Consider the following 23,945-nt stretch of genomic DNA (forward strand, 5'->3'; position numbering starts at 1 on the left):
CATGTGGTCGACAGGGGGCTCTGGGTGTGTGTGGTTGGTGCTGACTCACCTGGGGGGTCGATGTAGTGCTCTGCCTGCCCTCCGGACTCCTGGGGGGACCCCTCCAGCACCGGTCCGCAGTGTGTCCTCTGTGTCCACAGTGGGTGCAGGAGAGGCCCCCCCCCCTCCGGTCTTCCTCGGAGCAGCTCCTCCTATCTCCATGGGCAGTGGAGCAGGAGGGCTGGGAGGTGGAATGAACAGACCCCGACTAGAACGTCCCCGGGTAGCCAGTAGGTGGTCCAGCCTGATGGATAAATCCACCAGCTGGTCGAGGGTGATGACGTGGTCCCTACAAGCCAGCTCCCGACGGACATCCTCATTTAGACTGCAGCGATAGTGATCCATCAGGGCCCGCTCACTCCACCCCGATCCCGCGGCGAGAGTCCGGAACTCCAAGGCGAAGTCCTGAGCGCTCCTCGTCCCCTGTCTCAAATGAAACAGTCTCTCACCCGTCGCCTTGCCCTCCGGGGGATGATCGAATACCGCCCGGAAGCGATGGGTGAACTCCGGGTAGTCGCCCCGAGCCGATTCTGGGCCCTCCCAAACCGCGTTGGCCCATTCCAGGGCTCTACCCGTAAGACAGGAGACGAGGACGCTCACTTTCTCCTCGTCGGAGGGAGAAGGGCGGACGGTCGCCAGGTACAGTTCGATCTGGAGTAAGAACCCCTTACACCCAGCGGCCGTCCCATCAAATTCCCTCGGTGGCGTAATCCGAATCCCACTCGAGCACACTTCAGGGGGTGTCGGTAGGGGCGCCAGCTGAGCCACTGGAGCTGGTCTGGTGGAGGAGGTACCTCTCTCCAGTCGGGTCAGTACTTGGTCCATCGCCGAGCCTAGGCGGTGGAGGAGGCTGGCGTGCTGCGACACCTGCTCAGCTACTGAAGTTGCTTCGGGTCCTGCTGACTCCATAATAATTGGTGGTGTGGGATTCTGTCACGGGTACTTAGGGCAGGAGGAAGGAGTAGAGTCAAATGCAGGAGATATCGTCCAGTAGCTCGAAGTTTATTCACACCCAAACACTAGGTGATCAAAAGGCACTGGGAGTGCACAATACCCAAAAGGGAAACAGGTAATCCACAAAGGGAAAATCACGCATGGGGCGCAGCCCGGCGAGAAAATAAATCCTCCAATATAAAACGATAGAGAAGACACGGCCACAGCGTAAACCCGCTGACAAACAAACAATCCCGCACAACACACAACCCCAAAGGAACAAACTAAATACCCCCCCACTAATGACAGAAATGACAACAGGTGCGGACCTAGGCAGACAAAACACAATGAACACAGAAACACAGATCAGCGGCAGCTAGTAGACCGGCGACGACGACCGCCGAGCGCCGCCTGGCCGAGGAGGGGCACCATTTTCTGTGGATACTGTGACACAAGTATTGTGCCATGCGTGTGGTTGAAACTGTTATGGCTTAGTCTGCGCTCCGCTCCATAATGGATGCCCTCAATCTCACACAAATTATTAAGGAACCCACCAGGTACAACCCTAAATCCGTAAACATGGGCACGCTCATAGATATTATCCTGACCAACTTGCCCTCCAAATACACCTCTGCTGTCTTCAACCAGGATCTCAGCGATCACTGCCTCATTGCCTGCAACCGCTATGGGTCCGCGGTCAAACGACCACCCTTCATCACTGTCAAACACTCCCTAAAACACTTCTGCGAGCAGGCCTTTCTAATCGACCTGGCCCGAGTATCCTGGAAGGATATTGACCTCATCCCGTCAGTAGAGGATGCCTGGTCGTTCTTTAAAAGGGCTTTCCTCACAATCTTAAATAAGCATGCCCCTTTCAAAAAAATGTAGAACTAAGAACAGACATAGCCCTTGGTTCACTACAGACCTGACTGCCCTCGACCAGCACAAAAACATCATGTGGTGGACTGCACTAGCATCGAATAGTCCCTGCAATATGCAACTCTTCAGGGAAGTCAGGAACCAATACACGCAGTCAGGTAGGAAAGCTAAGGCTAGCCTTTCCAAACAGAAATTTGCATCCTGTAGCTCTAACTCCAGAAAGTTTTGGGACACTGTAAAGTCCATGGAGAATAAGAGCACCTCCTCCCAGCTGCCCACTGCACTGAGGCTATGAAACACTGTCATCACCGATAAATCCACGATAATCGAGAATTTCAATAAGCATTTCTCTACGGCTGGCCCTGCTTTCCTCCTGGCTAACCCAACAGCTCCACACCCCCCGCAGCTACTTGCCCAAGCCTCCCCAGCTTCTCCTTCACCAAAATCCAGATAGCAGATGTTCTAAAAGAGCTGCAAAACCTGGACCCGTACAAATCAGCTGGGATAGAAAATCTGGACCCTCTCTTTCTAAAATTATCCGCCGCCATTGTTGCAACCTCTATTACCAGTCTGTTCAATCTCTCTTTCGTATTGTTCGAGATCCCTAAAGATTGGAAAGCTGCCGCGGTGATTCCCCTTCTTCAAAGGGAGTGACACTCTAGACCCAAACTGTTATAGACCTATATTCATCCTGCCCTGCCTTTCTAAAGTCTTCGAAAGCCAAGTTAACAAACAGATCACTGACCATTTTGAATCCCACCGTACCTTCTCCGCTGTGCAATCCAGTTTCCGAGCTGGTCACGGGTGCACCTCAGCCACGCTCAAGGTACTAAATGATATCATAACCACCATCGATAAAAGACAGTACTGTGCAGCCATCTTCATCAACCTGGCCAAGGCTTTCGACTCTGTCAATCACCATATTCTTATCGGCAGACTCAACAGCCTTGGTTTCTCAAATGACTGCCTCGCCTGGTTCACCAACTACTTCTCAGATAGAGTTCAGTGTGTCAAATCGGAGGGCCCGTTGTCCGGACCTCTGGCAGTCTCAATGGGGGTACCACAGGGTTCAATTCTCGGGCTGACTCTTTTCTTTGGATATATCAACGATGTCGCTCTTGCTGCGGGTGATTCCCTGATCCACCTCCAAAATTAAATCTAGAATTGGCTTCCTTTTTCGCAACAAAGCCTCCTTCACTCACGCTGCCAAACATACCCTCGTAAAAGTGACTATCCTACCGATCCTCGACTTCGGCGATGTCATTTACAAAATAGCCTCCAACACTCTACTCAGCAAACTGGATGCAGTCTATCACAGTACCATCCGTTTTGTCACCAAAGCACCATATACCACCCACCACTGCGACCTGTATGCTCTCGTTGGCTGGCCCTCGCTACATATTCGTCTTTGCTAGGTAAAGCTCCGCCTTATCTCAGCTCACTGGTCACCATAACAACACCCACCCGTAGCACACGCTCCAGCAGGTATATTTCACAGGTCATCCCCAAAGCCAACACCTCCTTTGGCCGCCTTTCCTTCCAGTTCTCTGCTGCCAATTACTGGAATGAATGGCAAGAATCGCTGAAGTTGGAGACATATATCTCCCTCACTAACCTTAAGCATCAGCTATCTGAGCAGCTTACTGATAGCTGCAGCTGTACACAGCCCATCTGTAAATAGCCCATCCAATCTACCTACCTCATCCCCATATTGTTTTTTACTTTTTTGCTCTTTTGCACACCAGTATTTCTACTTGCACATCATCATCTGCACATCTATCACTCCAGTGTTAATTTGCTCAATTGTAATTACTTCGCTTCTATGGCCTATTTATTGCCTTACCTCCTCACGCCATTTGCACACACTGTATATAGACTTTTTTTCTATTGTGTTATTGACTGTATGTTTGTTTATTCCATTTGTAACTCTGTGTTGTTGTTTGTGTCGCACTGCTTTCCTTTATCTTGGCCAGGTCGCAGTTGTAAATGAGAACTTGTTCTCAACTGGCCTACCTGGTTAAATAAAGGTGAAATAAAAATAAAAATGATTTAATTAGACTGCATGTCTTTTGTTTATATTGTCAACTGTTACTAATGATCGTCAGCAACAACCACACGGCTTTGACGGTGTTTTCAGAAGAAGCACATGAAGATAAACAAAATTATAGAAATAGGAGACAAAGAAAGTTTGTGTCACACCCTGATATGTTTCACCTGTCTTTGTGCTTGTCTCCACCCCCCTCCAGGTGTCGCCCATCTTCCTCATTATCCCCAGTGTATTTATACCTGTGTTCTCTGTTTGTCTGTTGCCAGTTCGTCTTGTCTTGTCAGGTCTTACCAGCGTGTTTTCCCATCTCCCTGATTTCTCAAGTTCTGTTTCCTAGTTTCCCCGGTTCTGACCATTCTGCCTGCCCTGACCCCGAGCCTGTCTGCCGTTCTGTACCTGTCTGACTCTGACCTGTTTACGAACCTCTGCCTGTCCTGACCCTGAGCCTGCCTGCTGTTCTTTACCTTATTGACTCTGCCCTGGATTACATACCTCTGCCTGCCTTTGATCTGTCTCTTGCCTGCCCCCTGTTTGGGTCAATAAACATATGTGACTCTAGCTGTCTGCATCTGGGTCTTATCCTGAGTTCTGATAGTTTGGGATATTTGAGAGTGCCCATCCCTGCAAGTTAAAAGGCAGTACAATTTAAATTCTGCATAATGGCACAGCATTTCATAAACATTACTGTGGGAAAGTTGATATGTTGATATGCTTCAGTTTGCTGCCATATGACTGGTTTCACATTTGTCTCCAGCGATTATAAGGTCAAATATATCCAAAACAAGTGTAATTTATATTTACAATTCCCTTATCCAAATGGATTACTCATTTACCTAGCTCTTATCAATCACTCTTATAGAGTTGTAAATTACAGTGCATAGAGAATGGTGTTATTTCAGAAAAAATTAAGTAGATGCTTTTTCTATTTGGAACTGGTGGTGAAATTATAAGGGAATTAAGTCAAGGTCAGAATACAGGTATCTGTAGACACCTCCACCACACCTTTATTTATTCGATCTCTACCCAAAACTTATAACAGGTGAATAGCACACAATTCTCATGCTTAAGTTCAAGTTCGGAATATGCATATAGAGAAAAGTGCATAAAAAGAGTATTATGTTCCATTTGAGGGCGCTTAACTAGGGTCAGAATTGGGCCATTATTGAACAGGTAGTAAGGGGTCCTTGAGGCAGAAGTATAGTCAGTCCCTTGGGGGGAGTTATTTGATTCTCTAAAGTGCAGCTAAGATGCAGAACAGTCAACATCAACATGTATTAATTACAAGAGTACATTCCATAAAACATATACTGAGCTTCTCTCACATTGTAACGTTGTCCCCTACAACAAACCTAAAGACAGTTTCATGATTTGTGTTGACTTGATGAGCTGTGCTGTGCTCTGCATGTCAACAGCAGCATGAAGTGTCCCAATTGGTACCCTATGCCCTACATACTGCACTACTTTTGACCAGAGCCATATTGTAGGGCAGCCCCGAAGTGACTCTTTACACTGTATGCAAGGATTTCCTTTGTGTTGTCTTAGGAATGCTGCATTATCTCTCCAACCCCCGTTTTGTCACACCTCTGAGTAACAGAGATTCAGTTGTCTTTACATCCTGTATGTCTGATATCTGATTGGGCGTTAACTCAACAGCAATGCTATTAGTCAATAACTCAGATGTTGAATGCATACAACTCTTATAAAAGGGTCTTAGATTCATTGTCTCTTTCTCTTCTTTGTCCCGGACCTGCGCTGGTGAGATAAGGGATCCCGAGTGGCGCAGCGGTCTAAGGCACTGCATCTCAGTGCAAGAGGATGCATTGAGATGAGAATAATGGCGCCAGAGAGGATGGCTGCCATTGTATTGGCTCTTAACCAACCATTCTATGTTGTTAGTTTTTTCGCATTGTTTGTAACTTATTTTGTACATAATGTTGCTGCTACCGTCTTTTATGACTGAAAAGAGCTTCTGGACACTAGAACAGCGATTACTCACCTTGAATTGGACTAATAATTTTTCTTTAATGAGTCGGACGAGAGGGATTTACTCCAGACACCCGAACAGGCCCTCATCCCCGTCATTCGCAGGAGAAAGAGATGGAGATTTCGCAGAAGGAGATCGGGGTGCCTTGTGAGGATCAGGCAACAAGTGGCTAATTTGCCTTTGTAATCCGTACTATTAGCCAATGTACAATCGCTGGAAAATAAATGTGACAAACTAAAAGCACGTTTATCCTACCAACGGGACATTAAAAACTGTAATATCTTATGTTTCACAAAGTCGTGGCTGAACGATGACAGGAATAACATACAGCTGGTTGGTTATACACTGTATCGGCAGGATCGAACAGCAGCCTCTGGTAAGACAAGGGGTGATGTTCTATGTATATTTGTAAACAACAGCTGGTGCACGATATCTATGGAAGTCCTGAGGTTTTGCTCGCCTGAGGTAGAGTATCTCATGATAAGCTGTAGACCACACTAAACTACCTAGAGAATTTTCATCTGTATTTTTCATAGCTGTCTACATACCACCACAGACCGATGCTGGCAATAAGACAACAGTCAATGAGTACTGTATTCCGCCATAAGCAAACAGGAAAACGCTCATCCAGAGGCGGCACTCCTAGTGACCGGGGACTTTAATGCAGGGAAACTTAAATCCGTTTCACCTCATTTCTATCAGCATGTTAAATGTGCAACCAGAGGGAAAGAACTCTATACCACCATTACTCCACACACAGAGACGCGTACAAAGCTCTCCCTCGCCCTCCATTTGGCAAATCTGGCCATAATTCTGTCCTCCCGATTCCTGCTTACAAGCAAAAATTTAAGCAGGAAACAGCAGTGACTCGATCAATGAAAAAGTGGTCAGATGAAGCAGATGCTAAGCTACAGGACTGTTTTGCTAGCAGACTGGAATATATTCCGGGATTCTTCCGATGACATTGAGGAGTACACCACATCAGTCACTGGCTTCATCAATAAGTGCATCTATGACGTCGTCCCCACAGTGACTGTACGTACATACCCCAACCAGAAGCCATGGATTACAGGCAACATCTGCATTGAGCTAAAGGGTAGAGCTGCCGCTTTCAAGGAGCGGGACTCTAACCCGGGAGCTTATAACAAAATCCCGCTATGCCCTCCGATGAACCATCAAACAGGCAAAGCGTCAACACAGGACTAAGATTGAATCGTACTACACCGGCTCTGATGCTCGTCGGTTGTGGCAGGGCTTGTAAACTGTTACAGACTACAAAGGGAAGCACAGCCGAGAGCTGCCCAGTGACACGAGCCTACCAGACGAGCTAAATTACTTCTATGATCGCTTTGAGGCAAGTAACACTGAAACATGATTGAGAGTATCAGCTGTTCCAGGCGACCGTGTGTTCACACTCTCCGCAACCGATGTGAGTAAGACCTTTAAACAGGTCAACATTCACAAGGCCTCAGGGCCAGATGGATTACCAGGACGTGTACTGCGAGTACACGCTGACCAACTGGCAAGTGTCTTCACTGACATTTTCAACCTCTCCCGTTCTGAGTCTGTAATACCAACATGTTTCAAGCACACCACCATAGTCCCTGTGCCCAAGAACACTAAGGTAACTTGCCTAAATGACTACCAACGCGTAGCACTCACGTCTGTAGCCATGAAGTGCTTTGAAAGGCTGATCATGGCTCACATCAACACCATTATCCCAGAAACCCGAGACCCACTTCACGTCCTGATCCTAGTAAGATGTCATTTTCTATAGTAGAGTAGGTCAGGGCGTGACGGGGTGTTTTGGGTTGTTCTATGTTTTCTATTTCTATGTTTAAGTTCTAGTTTTTCTATTTCTATGTTGGGATTGTTTGGGTTGATCTCTAATTGGAGGCAACTTATCCTCGTTGCCTCTGATTAGAGATCATATTTAAGTAGGGTTTTTTATTCCTGGGTTTTGTGGGTAGTTTTTTTCTGTTTAGTGTATGTCACCTGACGGAACTGTTTTCGGTTGTTTTGTTTAAATATATTCATTAAAAGTAAATATGAGCACTTCACACGCCGCACCTTGGTCTCCTTTATACGACCCGCGTTACAGAACTATCCACCATGATTGGATCAAGCGGTGTGCCCGGGCAGAAATGGACAACTGGTCACAGTGGATTGAGAGGAGAGACTGGACTTGGGGCCAGGTAATCGAGCGATATCGGAGCCTACCTGGGAAGAACGAGAGGCAGCCCCCAAACATTTTTTTGGGGGGGCACACGAGTAGTTTGGCTGGGCCAGGACTGGGACCTGAGCCAATTCCCTGTGCTTTTTGTGGTAAGCATGTGCCTGCCTCTCGCACTCTCTCTCCAGTACGCCTCCATAGCACAGTACGTCCTGTGCCTGCTCCTCGCGCTCTCCCTCCAGCGCGCCTCCAGAATCCAGTACGTCCTGTGCCTGTTCTTCGCACTCTCCCTCCAGTGCGCATCCATAACCCAGTACGGCCGGTGCCTGCTTTGAGCACTTGGTCCTCAGTGCGTCTCCCCAGTCTGGTGAGACCGGTTCCTGCTCCTCGTACAAAGCCTCCAGTGATAATCGATGGTCCGACGCCTGTAGAGATGATCCATGGCACTAAGCCTCTAGTGATGATCCATGGCCCGGAGCCTGTAGGGATATTCCATGGCACGAAGCCTGAAGAGGTAATCCATGGCCCGGAACCTGAAGAAGTAATCCTTGGCAAAAAGCCTGGAAGGATTATAAATGGTCCGGAGCCTGTAGGGATAAACCATGGCACGAAGCCTGTAGGAATAATCCATGGCCCGGCACCTGTAGAGATAATCCATGGTAAGAAGCCTCCAGTGATGATCCTTGGTGCGGAACCACTAGAGATGATCCATGGCATGGAGCCAGCAGCAACGGTCACTAGTCCGGAACCTATTATGACGCCTCCCAGTCCGGAGCCTCCGGCGACGCTTTTCCGCCTGGATGCTCCAATGACACTCCTCACTTCAGAGCCTCCAGCGACGCTCTTCAGTCCGGTGCCTCCAGCGACGCTCTTTAGTCCGGAGCCTCCAGCGACGCTCCCCAGTCCGGAGCCTCCAGCGACGCTCCCCAGTCCGGAGCCTCCAGCGACGCTCCCCAGTCCGGAGCCTCCAGCTACGCTCCCCAGTCCGGAGCCTCCAGCTACGCTCCCCAGTCCGGAGCCTCCAGCTGCGCTCCGCAGCCCGGAGCCTCCAGCGGTGGTCTGCAGCCCGGAGTCTTCAGCGGCGGTCTGCAGCCCGGAGTCTTCAGCGGCGGTCTTCGGCGGCGGTCTTCAGCGGCGGTTTGCAGCCCGGAGTCTTCAGCGGCGGCCTGCAGCCCAGAGTCTCCAGCGGCGGCCTGCAGCCCAGAGTCTCCAGCGGCGGCCTGCAGCCCTGTCTCCTAGAGATGAACGTACTTTGGTGCGAAAAATGCAAATCAATCCCAGAACAACAGCAAAGGACCTTGTGAAGATGCTGGAGGAAACACATACAAAATTATCTAAATCCACAGTAAAACGAGTCCTATATTGACATAACCTGAAAGGCCGCTCAGCAAGGAAGAAGTCACTGCTCAAAACCGCCATAAAAAAGCCAGACAACGGTTTGCAACTGCACATGGGGACAAAGATTGTACTTTTTGGAGAAATGTCCTCTGGTCTCATGAAACAAAATAGAACGGTTTGGCCATAATGACCATCGTTATGTTTAGAGGAAAAATGGGAGGCTTGCAAGCCGAAGAACACAATCCCAACCGCGAAGCTCGGGGGTGGCAGCATCATGTTATGGGGATGCTTTGCTGTAGGAGGGACTGGTGCACTTCACAAAATAGATGGTATCATGAGAAAGGAAAATTATGTGGATATATTGAAGCAACATCTCAAGACAGGAAGTTAAAACTTGGTCGCAAATGGGTCTTCCAAATGGACAATGACCCCAAGCATACTTACAGAGTTGTGGCAAAATGGCTTAAGGACAACAAAGTCAAGGTATTGGAGTGGCCATCACAAACCCCTGACCTCAATCCCATAGAAAATTTGTGGTCAGAACTGAATAAGTGTGTACGAGCAAGGAGGCCTACAAACCTGACTCAGTTACACCAGCTCTGTCAGGAGGAATGGGCCAAAATTCACCCAACTTATTGTAGGAAGCTTGTGGAAGGCTACCCGAAACATTTGACCCAAGTTAAACAATTTAAAGACAATGCTACCAAATACTAATTGAGTGTATGTAAACTTCCGACTTCAACTGTATATGAGAATGCTATTCATTGACTACAGCTCAATGTTCAACACCACTGTGCCCTCAAAGCTCCTCACTAAGCTAAGGAGCCTGGGACTAAACACCTAACTCTGCAACTGGATCCTGATCTTTCTGACGGGCCACCCCCAGGTGGTAAGGGTAGGTAACAACACATCCGCCATGCTGATCCTCAACACGTGGGGGCCCTCAGGGGTGCGTGCTCAGTCCCCTCCTGTACTTCCTGTTCACTCATGACTGCACGGCCAGGCACAACACCAACGCCATCATTAAGTTTTCAGATGACACAACAGTGGTAGGCCTGATCACCGATAAAGATGAGACAGCCTATAAGGAGGAGGTCAGAGACCTGACCGTGTGGTGCAAGGACAACAACTTCTCCCTCAATGTGATCAAGACAAAGGAGATGATTGTGGACTACAGGAAAAGAAGAAGAATTTGTTCTTAACTGACTTGCGTAGTTAAATTAAAAAAACACTCTCTCTCTCTCTCTCTCTCTCTCTCTCTCTCTCCCTCTCTGATCATGTCTAGGATACTGCCTTGTAATAGTTTTTCGTGCTTTGTAAATTAAGCTTATGCTTTGTATGTGAATCCATCCATTTTACAATGTTAATAAAATACACTTGGATTTAGAATTCCATTCATAGAACTTTCTTGACCTTCCAATTCCTGTAACTCAACTGTAGTCTCTTGCATATTGATAAATCGTCATTATGGAGTCAGGTAAACATTTTAATAGGCTAATTGCATAGTCTTATTATGGGTTGCATGTGAGGTACAGTATATATGATGTGATATGATCAATATTTACCTCACTACAATATCGGCCCTGGTCAAAAGTAGTACACTATATAGGTAATAGGGTGCCATTTGAGATGCAGGCAGAATGCTCTGTAAATCATGTCAAGTTACAGTGAAGCCACAGGGTGTACAGTATGCTATACAAGGTGGGCAGCCTGTCAAAAAGTATATCAATCATTTAAGGCTTGACATGCATGTTTTGTAAATGAAATCTGTGCCATGGAAGCCTGCCTCTCCTCACCGTTGAGCCAGGTCACATGGGAGTCATGAACTTTGAAATCGTCTTTGTCCAGGTCCTCCAGAGTAAGACGGGAGCGCTGGAGAAGAAGAGAATCATCTGCAACAAAGATGAAGACAGAGAGGGATGAGTAGCAGGAAGAAAGGGCCAAATGGAGGAAATGGTACAAATGACCATAGTACTACAGTATACCACTCTGATATGGAAGCAGATTCATGCCAAAATGAAAACAAATAAAACATTGCATGAACCTGCTTCCATACTGCATAATGCATGCCAAATGTATTGCTCCATTTTAACAATCAGTCCCAATATTTCGTGGACGATTTTTGCGTGCTTCTAAAAATCGACTGGATGCATCTATTTTTGCGGAATCCGTGGCTACCCTCCATTATTCTGTGCTATGGGTGAAGGCTGACTTAGAGCGGTGTTTGTAAGACCAAAGAGGATACCGAAATCGGTTGTTCTCATGAAAACATCTTTAGAGTCCGAACAGTTTGATCTACAGACGATTATGACCCCATAATGGAAAAGCTTAGACTCTCAGTAACACACACGTTTTATCTGACTTTTTCTACATTGAATATGTGTGATCATTCCAGATGTTTTCAGATGTTTTCCTGAGCTTTCTTATAGCTCCCAGACAGACTTCAAACACTGACAGATAGGTCACAGAGATGAGTTTAAGACAATGGGTGATGTTTTGTGGATATACCGGTCAATTTCATCCATTTTCACCCAGGAAATTGCGTATTTAATACTGTAATAGACTCATATAGTTGCCCTCACAAACTCGAAATTGAACACAAATTGAACAAGACTTTTAAAATATTAATTTCCCATTGAGCCAACATTTCCTGTAATTACATTATTCTTATAAAAACCTTTTTTTTATCAGGTTTTTGTTTGGTGGATCTCATTTTTGTAGTGGCAAAAGTAATAGTTTTTAATTCTACTGGTTGTCTTGAAAAGCAAATTGTAAAGCATTTCAATGTAAGGCTTGCCAAGCAGACAAAACCCGACTGATTTGGCTTGGGACTGACAGTATTAAGGAGTAGGCCTATGCTAGTTGGGAGTATTGGGAGACCCAGAGATTGTAGTCTCGTCTGCCTTTGAGCCTAGCTTGTTTTCCTCTTACCAGGAGTGAGCATGATGACAGACAGGATGACCAGTGATATGACCATCAGGATCACCATCAAAGCTATCCCAATGCCTCTCCAGTTACGTGGAGGACCATGGTAAGCCACACCATTCTGATGGAGAAAACACACATACCGGTATGCACATGCACACGCACACACAAACACACACAATACAGTTGTTAGGTTATAACTTCAGACGTAGGTAGGTTGAGTTACAAAATAAAGTGAAGAAGAGAGGGAGTTGGTTTCATTGTGTCATTAGCACCATAGACGACAAAAGAAGTCATCAAGAACTTGAACAAATCAGTGACACTTCATTAAGTATGTAAAGTATGTAAAAATGTAATCACTGTTGACTATTGCATCCATGTCAATTAATGTGATTCAAACGCTTCACTGGATAACCCTGACACCCTGCATAATAATCTCAGAATTCTGCCTTGTATAATAACAGTCAGAGTAGATAAGGAAGGACTGACATAGCCTATCAGATCCCATTGTGAAGATTTAAGCTACAGTCATTCTCGCTAATTAAAACACAGCAATACGCTACAGAGATGGAGGAGGAGAGATTTAAAGAGGAGAACAACATTAATGATCACTAAAATGAGCAAAAAAACGAACAAATAACATAGTTTGCGACTTTCTCTTGAAAGAAAACTATTTTCTGCAGCGTGTAGTAGTCAAGAGTTGCTAAGAAAAACATGTAAGAAGATTTTTTTGTATGCCAGAAATGCAAAAGTTGGCCAACAAGTAAAGGTCAACAGCACAACAGTATCTATGAGGGCAAGTAAAGGTCAACAGCACATAGATACTTCAATTCATTATGGTTGCCTATAGATCTATGCACACTGTCCTTTGGAGACAGGTTCAAGCGGAAATGTGACTTTAACCCGAGAAACATAAGGCATGACACTCATAACAGACTTTAGAACTTCTAAAGAAATCAGTTTCCCTGTATGACTTTTCAACAAGGGATGCTCCCTATGTACAGTATTTCATTAACAATACTATTGAATAGAAGAATGAAAGCACATATATGTAAAGTGACTTTACCATGTCAGAGGGCATGTTTTGCTGAGTGCTGGCGATCATCTTTGCGGTAGTTGCCGATAAATCAATATATTCCTAATCTGGACTCCGATTTTTGTAATCCTGGCTCAGATAAGGAATACTGTAAATCTGACCTCTGTGACTGCAGCATCTCATCTCTCTTTCTCTCTCTATTTCTCCTTCTAGACACTCTCTTGCTCTCTTTCTCTCTCTCTCTTTGCTTTCACTTTGTATCATGTCAATTGCATGGTGCAGTATTAGTGGGTTAGCAGCTGTATTTGATATCATTATCTGTTTTTGAAATAAATTGATTAGCTAATAAAGCAGCACAAACTTAATTAATTTGTTAATTTATTGCATGTGTATACATTTTTTGGGCATTTTCATATTCATTTTTTCTCACACTGAAATACTTTTCACCTTATCACCATTAACACCTTATTTGGAATAACAGAACTAATTTGCATGCACGTCACACCTGAATGATTAGAAATGCAGCAGACATGTAAAGTAGGAACAGTATTTGAGTTCAATTGATGAAATGCAGTAAATCCCATCCCTATTTACAGTAACATGACAGTAATATGTACAGTCTTCTACATACTGCACATTTATGTACCCATGAGCACAAGATAAATACACGCACAGTCTGTGGAAAGACCTCTAGAGACAAAAAGAGGAGGAGAGCTAGAGCGATCGCTCCTTTATATTCATATTGTATCCTACCACATGCTATGAGAGAGACAGAGAGAGGAGAGAGAGAGAGAGAGAGAGAGAGAGAGAGAGAGAGAGAGAGAGAGAGAGAGAGAGAGAGAGAGAGAGAGAGAGAGAGAGAGAGAGAGAGAGAGAGCACATGTGAGGGTCAGCTTTCTCTCTTTCTCTTCCTTTCTTAGCATGCACTTTTATATGATGCAATACTCCTGCTCTGGGAATACCTGGGGGGTCCCACTGCTTCATTAAGACCCCTCCCACACACTCTCTTTTACGCACACACAGACACACACAAAGACACACATACTGACACTGACTGGCTGTACATCCAGGAGCCTGAGAGGCAAAGAGAGAGCAAGAATAAGAGGAGAGCGGGAAGTTGCATCTATTTTTCATGCAGCACCATCACCATCACCATCCCTCTTCTGCCTTAGCTTTTCCCCCACTTTACTTCTCAAGTCCTGGATGAGAGCTAAAGACTGTGTGGGACTCAGGTTCACAGAGGAGAATGAGTTCTGCGGAGGAGAGAGAGGACCATGATATGTACTGTGAGAAGGCGGTGGCCCTCATCATTGACCTCTGTCTGGACGACAGCCCACTGTTACAGCCCAACACCTGCCAGGACTTCATCACACTGCTAGCCACCAACCAGAGCCCAAACTCTGCAGGGTCAGGTATGCTCAACAGCCCAACAAACAGCCTCCCTCCCTCCGGCCATGACTTTTTGTGTTGTGTTGTGTTGTGTTGTGTTGTGTTGTGTTGTGAGTGACTGTGTTAAACATGGCCACTGCTATGTTTGTGTGTTGTGACTCATATGATGTGTTGAACATACTAACTGCTATGTTTTGGTTAGTGGTCCAGTGCAGGTCATTTATCATTCCTTTCCGACAGGATATTCACCTGGGAGATACTCAGAGGTTGGCTTGGTTGGCTAATTGAGCTAAGGTACTTTGTTCGACTTAATTACTTCTATCTGCAATATGGCAGGAAAGTGAAGTTCAATCTGTCAGTTGTGAGGGTGATTTGTTTAAAGAAAATGCACAGTTGTTGAAATCGAAAAGATATGTTCCTTGAAAGATAGTTTATAATCCTGGAATTGAAAATAAAAAAATTGAAATCTTTTTTGACAGATAATGTATTCCCCCAGGGAAATAGATGACATGAAATTGAATTGTAGATGATGAAATATGTTTTTTCTATCATATAGTTTACTATGGGCCCCATGTCATACTGTTCCTTGATAGCAGATTAACTTTTGATGACCCCTGTAACCCTTTCCTCTAGTCTGAATGGAAAAGTGGGCATCTCAGAATCAGATATGATGGAATAGCCGGAGAAATCTCTCTGCCGGTTTGCAATGCTGGAGTCTCTTGTGACTTATAAGTTAAGACGGAGTCATGTTGATGAGAGCATGCCATACAGCAAGACTCAGAATCTGATTGTCACTGCGAATTTAGTCACCGGCGAAATCACACGAACCACTCAGTGCCAACAGCGTCCAGCACCGAACCATAGGGGTCACCAGATGCCACCACATGTTACTAGTAAACAAACAGGAATCACTCTTGTCAGACAAGGATTCCAAACCTGTTTTTCTCTATCAAATTTTCCTGTGTGTGTTTCTCAGACATGCGGGGGAGGTCATCTGGAAATCCTCTCTGTGCCATAATTATATCCTGTATCCTTGTATCATAAAATAGGATGTTTCCCTGAACTAAGCTTAGGGTCACTTTCTCCCTACAACACCCTTATCCTATTCAACTCTAGGAAGCCTTTTATGACATGGGGAAACTGACTGACTAGCATTACACCATTAGTCATCATGTTAGTTGCCTTGCCTTGCTTTTCCCTTTACACAATATTGGTGTAAATGTATATATTCACATTGGTGTCCAGTTCCAAATGATGCCACAAACGTACAGACATTCTCACTCTCTTTGCTCTCTCTGTCAGCTGTGGGCTCCGCAGTGCTGCTCTGTCTTAACCATGGGGTTTATGGGCAGGTAACTGAAGTGGCATTAGCTCACGCTGATAGTGCTCCAATTAAAGAGCTGTGCTGTGTCTGTGAAAGTGAGCGCCCGCAGCTCAGCCAGGAAGAGACCAGGGTGCACCAGTCCACAGGTAGTAATACCACATGAATAGAAGACTGCCGCTGCGTCCCCAAATGCCCCCGCGTCCCCAAATGCCCCCGCAGAACGCTATACACCGGCTGCCAAAATCCAAAGGTTACAGATTTGGAGTGGCAGTTGGGGATATCAGAGTAGAATGTAGATGAGTTTCTCGAAACCAAACTGGCTGCTTCAGTTTGTTCTGCCCCCCCCCCCCCCTCCACACACACACACACACACACACACACACACACACACTCTGTTAGCATCTGGGTTACCAAAAACTATTCAGCAATTTTATTTGACAATGGGGGAAAGTAGTATTAGTATACTGGTATTAGTATAGGTAGTGTAGTACAAGTAGTGCAATGAAGCAGACTAGCTCTGTACAATGTCACATCTAAAAGAAAGATGGCTGTTGTCCATGTGCTTGTTCATTTTCTATTTCTGCTGTGCGCCACATGCATGTTGAATGAGCAGAAGCTGTGAGGATTACAGAAATTCTATCATGGCGTTGTCTGTCTCCTCTCACCCAAAGGTCACCCAAAGGTCACCATGATAACCATGATAACCCAGGCTCTCTCTCTCTCTCTCTCTCTCTCTCTCTCTCTCTCTCTCTCTCTCTCTCTCTCTCTCTCTCTCTCTGTCCGTTTGATCAAATCCAATTCCCGCTAAAGCACGTCTTCTCAATAATTCAGATTGTTCAATAATGTAATAATTAATTAATGGTAATATGCTTTCCGGTATCTTATGAGGATCTGTATTATGTTCTATTGCATTAGCTGTTATAGCAGTGAAATTAGGTCATGGTGTTATCCAGCGTTAGGAGCATTAGTTCAATCACTTCCTGTCTCTGAGGAGGGATAACCAAGAGCGGAGACCGAGGGCAATGGAGGAGAAAAGAGGCCTGGGTTTATATGAAAACTGTTATGGATGACGAGAAGGAACTAAATACAAATCCTACAGAAGGTAGGAGGAGGGGATAAACAGCCGCCCTCTTATCGGAAACATCTCTGCACCGCCACCTCTTTTCTTTAGTTTTCCCATTTTGGTTGTAAAACGCGTCTGGAAACAGAAGATATTACTGATGACTGGAGTCTTATGTTTCACATCTAGAGGAGTAGCTGCAGAGCTCTGCAGTGTGCTCCCTACCACTGCTACTGCTGCTGCAATATGTTACCATGAATAAATAAAGCAGCTGGGCTGAGAGTATGATAGCAGAGAAAATAGCATTCATACAGCGTGTACAGGTCGTGGGAGAGTGTTGTGGAGTAGTCTAGTCTCTGTAATGCATGGGGGATTATTAAAGCGAAGTTAGGCAGCATGCCTATTGAGCCACATATAAATAATTCAGCTGACTGAGGCTCTGCTTGCAAGCCATGTCAATGGCATGGATTGTATGGCTCACACCTGCTTTGGTACCCTAAGCCAATAGTTAGCTACTTTTTTATTCCAGGTATGGATTTTAGAGGGGCTTTGGTTGAGGTGACACAAAAGCCCAGTGGGTAAAAGCCCACTTACAGAATGTGATTTTTTAAAGCCTGTAGACTAAAGGATTGTGTGGAGTGTCAGTATAAATGCTTTACTGTTAATGCTGAATTATAGCTGAGCACTGGGAGAAATGAGCTGGCAGCCAAGTGGATTGTTGTTTTGCTACCTAAAATGCTAGGCTTTGATATCATACCTTGTGTTGTGAATGTGATGATCAAGGCAAATGCTGAATGCTTACAGGAAGGGATAGGGATGTGTAATGACTTTATTGAGGAAAAATTGATTTACTATGCCTGTGATATGTGGTTGTCCCACTTAATTGTCTTAAGATGAAGGCACTAACTCTCTCTGGATAAGAGCATCTGCTAAATTACTAAAATTAAAAATCGAAAATGTAATGCTTACAGGGAAAGGGATGGGGATGTGTAATGCTGACAGAGAAAGGGATGGGGATGTGTAATGCTCAGAGGAAGGGATGGGGATGTGTAATGCTCAGAGGAAGGGATGGGGATGTGTAATGCTCAGAGGAAGGGATGGGGATGTGTAATGCTGACAGAGAAAGGGATGGGGATGTGTAATGCTTACAGGAAGGGATGTGTAATGCTGACAGGAAGGGATGGGGATGTGTAATGCTCAGAGGAAGGGATGGGGATGTGTAATGCTCAGAGGAAGGAATGGGGATGTGTAATGCTCAGAGGAAGGAATGGGGATGTGTAATGCTTACTTTAGCATCAAGATGAGGACTGTCATATGAGTATATCAGATATCAGATATGCCTATGCTTAGATACCCACACTGGCCAGGGAGTTCTGTGTCATTGTGAGTGCATTATGTCTCACAAACAGATCTGTAATGAGAATGAGACAACAGTGCTCAGTATTCACCGGCGAGACCTTTAAAGTACCTTAGCACCGATGACCGCATATTTTTTTTACCTCGCTCCAAATGTCCAGGAAAATATTGTGCTTGCTTGGTTTTTATTTAAATTTTATTTTTTACACCACTTAGGACCTGAGGCTATCTTTGGGAAGAAAGCAAAAGGACAATTGAAGAAAAGCCTGAGACCAGCCGGTTGGTCTCAGAGGTAAATTGAATAATAAGCCTTTCTGGTGGAAGGCAAGGGAGGGATGGAGCGAGCGAGCGAGAGAGGGAGGAAGGGAAGGGAAGAAAGAGGGGGAAAGAATAGGGAGGGGACAGAAGATGAGAGGAAGGGGGTGTGTGGGGCAGGGTGGAGGAGGTACAACCAAATTGACTGATACCAGAAATCTAATTTTCGGCCTAGGGCTGCCTGGCAAATGCTTCTCTGACATTTTATCCTTGATTGTGTTAAATTTCTCTTCTGCTAAGCTGCAGCAGATGGAGGTTAACATGGCTCATAGACATTGTCAAGCCTGTGGAGGAGATGGGGATTCTGACACTTTTATTGCCTCTCAAAAGCCAGCCAGCTCAATAAGAGAGAGAAAATATTTCCCAGGGTGTTTTCATCAACTGCTAAGTGTGTGGGGAAACGAACGGTTTAGGTTTTGCACTCATGTATGTTATACGAGAGTTACATTGTTATAATGAGGAGGGTTGTTGTAACTTTAAAATCTATTGTACAAATCTATATTTGTACATGTGAAAAACTTACGTGGCCTAGTGTTGAAAGGATTCCTGTTGTTGACATTTGAAATTGGTTGTAAATATCCTGATTTTAATACTGTGGAATCAATATGACATTTACTGTGGTTTACTAGCTAATCGTGTTATTCATTTCCCTGATAAATGCAATGCTCGACAATGGAGATACCCTTCCACACAGAACCTACTAGGTTTCAACTGGACATATTCCTATCAACTGACTTATTTCCTATCTATGACCATGTGCTACTGGCCAATTAGGGCTGTATTGCTGTGGGGGTGGGGATGACTTGGTAACCAAAGCATACATTCTAATGAAGCCTGGATATTCTACTAGAAGCTGACACACGTATGCTGCATCATGTTCATATTCATTAATGCACACAGTTGAAAAAGATAACAGCAACGGAAAACAAAAACAAAACAAGAGTTTCTTATTATTGGACAACTTCAGATAGTACCTCCCTCTTTCAGTTTTATTCCGTTTTGTACCTAATGAATACGACCCAGAGGCCTCTAATAGACACATTTCCTAGAGCCTGCTCAGCAGCGAACATGGCTCACAGATACATTAACACGATCAATACGAGCCTTGAACCTCGGGTCAACACGTCATGATATAACACAATCTCACACTCAATACGAGCAAATACGTATATTATTGAACACAAATGTGACATATTAGGTAACTTCCCTTAGTCTCTCCCAAGGTGACCCTCAATGATGTGTGTATTATGATCCCGAAGAGAAGCATGTGTTGTAGTCCCAGTAGTCATGCAACAGCCTCGTCAGTGGTTATATTATTGGAAATCATAGAGAGGAGGGGAAACGGAAGGGGATGGGGGAAAGTTCAACCCACTGACTAATAGAATAAAATTAAAGACAGTAAAAAAATTAAGAATAGTGGAAACTGAGGAGTCATGGTTGGAGAAATGAAAATAATCTTCTATGAAGAGATTTCAGTGACAACAGAAATTGTATTTGAATTCCATCATTTTGAAAATGCACACATTTTTTTATTGAATTCATAAATTGAACTTGTATTTCATGATTTCAAACTGAATTGAATGAATATTGCATTCATTTTAAAATGCAATTTCTATTTAATTGAATATTTAAAATCAATATTTACTATATATTCAGTTTCAATATGTTAGACATTGCATTATCTGTGTATCAAGTTTACAAACTATAATTTTGTAACGAGTGCGCTGAGAGTCGGGAAGCAAGTTCAGGGAGTGAATGTTTTAATAAATAAAAGAAACAATGAACACGAAACACAAACAAGGCACCGACATTGTCACATGGAATGACGAAGCAGTTACCGGGAGTCAAACATTTAATAAAGAACGGACATGGAACGAGACAGGAACAGCATCAGCAAACTAATAATACAGGCAAAAAACAATCATTACAGAAGCGGGGAACAGAGTTGGGGAACTGACAAATATAGGAGAGGTAATAACAGGTGATGAGTGAGTCCAGGTGAGTCCAATATCGCTGATGCGCGTGACGAGGGAAGGTAGGTGTGCGTAATGGATGATAGGAGTGCGTGATGCAGAGCAGCCTGGCGCCCTCAAGCGCCCGGGGGGGGGGGGGGGGGGGAGAAGAGCGTGAGCAGACGTGACAGTACCCCCTCTAGGGGCGCCACCCGGCGTCCCACCTGGGCGAACCGGCTGAGACATGGGCGCTGGACAAGCCGGTTGGGGCGTGGAAGCACAACGAACTGGCAGGAGCGTGAGAGCCTGGCAAGCCGGCTGAGGAATGGAAGCCCGACAATCCGGCTGAGGCAAGATGCCTGTCGATCCCGCTGCAGAGAGGAGCCCGAAGATCCGGTGGAGTGTGACGTGGGATGGGAAGCCGCCGAGCCAACTGGGGCAAGGAAACCTCTCGAGCCAGCTAGGGTGTGGAAGCCCGACAAGCTGACTTGGCACCCCCGGTTCCATCGGTGGCGACCCAGAGCCGATGCCACCATACCAACCGGAACGCGAGTGCTCCCCGATGCTTCGTGCGATGGCTTCTGCATTCTGTCACATGGAATGACGCTGGAGAGACGAAGCAGGTACGGGGAGTCAAACATTTAATAAAGAACGGACATGGAACGAGACAGGAACAGCATCAGCAAACTAATAATACAGACAAAAAACAATCAATGCCGAAGCGGGGAACAGAGCTGGGAACTGACAAATATATGTAATAACAGTTGATGAGTGAGTCCAGGTGAGTCCAATATCGCTGATGCACGTGACGAGGGAAGGCAGGTGTGCGTAATGGATGATAGGAGTGCGTGATGCAGAGCAGCCTGGCGCCCTCAAGCGCCAGGGGGGGAGAGCAGGAGCAGACGTGACAGACATGAAAACAGAGTCAATAACACCTGAGGAAAGAACCAAGGGGAGTGACAGATACAGGGAAGATAATCAAGGAGGTGATGGAGTCCAGGTGAGTGTCATGAGGCGCAGGTGCGCGAGACGATGGTGACAGGTGTGCGGGATAATCAGCAGCCTGATGACCTAGAGGCCGGAGAGGGAGTATACGTGACAAATTTCAAGTTTATATAAATGTCATATATTCAACTTCAGATTCAGTTTTCAAATTCAGTTCTCTAAATTCAGATTCAAAACCAGAGACAACATCCTTATACTTTGCCAGCAAGGCAGAGCCGCATTTGCCCCAGTAGATTGGAATCTGGTGTGGCACCACCACACCACTTTCAAAGCAGCAGCATCGAATGCGTTTGCCAGACATATTCATTAGTTCATGTCATAGAAAACGGTAAAAAAAATATAATATGTTTTGTAACGGAAAAGAAAGCAGGTGTTTCTTATTGGGCAAGTTGACATACCTCCCCCAATTTCAGCCCATTTGCCTTTGTTTTGTTTTGTGAATACAACCCTGTTCCTGGGATTTCAAGCGGTAAACCCCACACTCACTGCAACAGGTGGGTTAATTTGTCAGTCACAATGGTATACTAGCTACAGCCTATAGAGCCTCATCAACCCTGCCTTTCAACAACTATGTTTGGTTGCACAAGCACCTCATTGTTTGACTCTGCACTTGGTTTCTTTCTTTGCTCACGCTCCTCTCCTGCCTACCTGGTTGCCTGCCTCATGAGAGAGAAAACACAAATTTCATGGAAAACAAGGTAGTGTTAAATGTCAATAAAAGCACTAACTAAAAGCAGTTTAGTCGTCCTCTAAAACTAGCTAAAATGATCCAATCTATAGCTAGCTAACAAAGCTACTAATGTTAGCTTTAGTAGCCTAGCTAGATAGCTAACATTAACTAGCTAGTTTGATGCAAACATGCGGCAGGCAGCTAACGTTAATAATTTAGACTCACTGAATAAATGTGTTTGGCACAGGATATAGAAAATGAAACGATCTGCTGCTGCTACACAAGGCCAAGGAGTACTTGTCACGTCCTGACCAGCAGAGGGCGTATTGCTTAGTCTAGGTCAGGATGTGGCAGGGGGTTTGTGTTTGTTAAATGTTGGGTTGATGATTGGGACTTCCAATTGAAGGCAGGTGTGTATAGTTGCCTTTGATTGGAAGTCCTATATAGGTGTGTGTGTTTGTCTTTGGGGTTGTGGGGAATTGTTCTGTGTGTAGCCTTGGGCCTTACCAGACTGTTTTTGTCGATCGTAATTATGTTTGTTATTTTGGGTGTTCATTTTGATAGTTAATAAAAGTCAAGATGAGCCTGCACATACCTGCTGCGTTTTGGTCCTCCTCTTCTCTCCAGTACGACATTTTTAAGGATGAGTACGACTTATTTTATGACAGTACTGAAGTTCCTGAATGGTTAGTCAGCCAGTTTTTTAGTCCAGTAATGTTGGCATATTATTTTATTTCAACTGCAAGTCTTAAAAGTAAAAAACTACAAATTCCACCACAGAGCAGTCTACACAGACAATATGAACACATTTGTCCAGCCAAAAGAGAACAAGAGAATTTATGTGGCACCATAACTTTCTCAAATACAGAGACTGGTAGCCATTATGGCGTCAGTCTTTTTTAACTAGCTAGTGCATTGTGACACCTACTGATATACAGTGCCTTCAGAAAGTATTCTTACCCCTTGACTTATTCAACATTTTATTGTGTTATAGCCTGAATTCAAATGGTTTAAATACATTTTTTGTCACCCATCTACACACAATGACATAGTGAAAACATGTTTTAAATGTCATTCACAAATTTCTTGAAAATGAAATACAAAAATATCTCATTTACATAAGTATTCACACCCTTAAGTCAATACTTGAAAATACAGTATGGATTTTACAGGCAATCTGCTCCTACAGTGAGCACCAGGGAACCAACCTCTGGTGGGCCAGGTGAACAACAGTGGTTTTATGACTTACACATAAAAAAACGTTGTTACAAAGTCTACTGTGAATAGTGTTAAATGTAAGAATTAATAATTGCAGGAGAGCACTGTAATCAGGTGAACAAATAATAGGTTTCACGCCATAAATTAAAATACTTTTTTACATTGAAACCTGTCTGTCTTTTTTATTTTTCAAAGTCCACAGCTTAACATTGTGTGTATAGAGTGAAATGAATATTTAAAGACACTGTGACCATTCTCTGCATAACGCTCAGGCCTGCTATAGTAGTTCACTAAACTACAGA

At 44.8% G+C, this 23,945-nt stretch overlaps 2 protein-coding genes across 2 annotated transcripts in view; one reads left to right on the forward strand and one right to left on the reverse strand.

Annotated features, from left to right (window-relative positions):
- LOC106565414 (inactive dipeptidyl peptidase 10) overlaps nucleotides 1-13,423 on the reverse strand; it is a 31,905-nt gene extending 18,482 nt beyond the window's left edge. Inside the window, exons 1-3 of the mRNA XM_045692127.1 lie at nucleotides 13,385-13,423; nucleotides 12,325-12,439; nucleotides 11,190-11,285 (exon numbers count right to left, since the gene is read on the reverse strand). Coding sequence (XP_045548083.1) covers nucleotides 11,190-11,285; nucleotides 12,325-12,439; nucleotides 13,385-13,423 — 250 coding nt within the window. The remainder of the gene's footprint in view (nucleotides 1-11,189; nucleotides 11,286-12,324; nucleotides 12,440-13,384) is intronic.
- Nucleotides 13,424-14,600: 1,177 nt separating this feature from the next.
- LOC106565416 (synaptotagmin-6) overlaps nucleotides 14,601-23,945 on the forward strand; it is a 44,281-nt gene continuing 34,936 nt past the window's right edge. The window contains exon 1 of the mRNA XM_014132527.2: nucleotides 14,601-14,766. Coding sequence (XP_013988002.1) covers nucleotides 14,601-14,766 — 166 coding nt within the window. The remainder of the gene's footprint in view (nucleotides 14,767-23,945) is intronic.

The sequence above is a fragment of the Salmo salar genome, chromosome ssa12, assembly GCF_905237065.1.
Source record: "Salmo salar chromosome ssa12, Ssal_v3.1, whole genome shotgun sequence".
Taxonomy (NCBI): domain Eukaryota; kingdom Metazoa; phylum Chordata; class Actinopteri; order Salmoniformes; family Salmonidae; genus Salmo; species Salmo salar.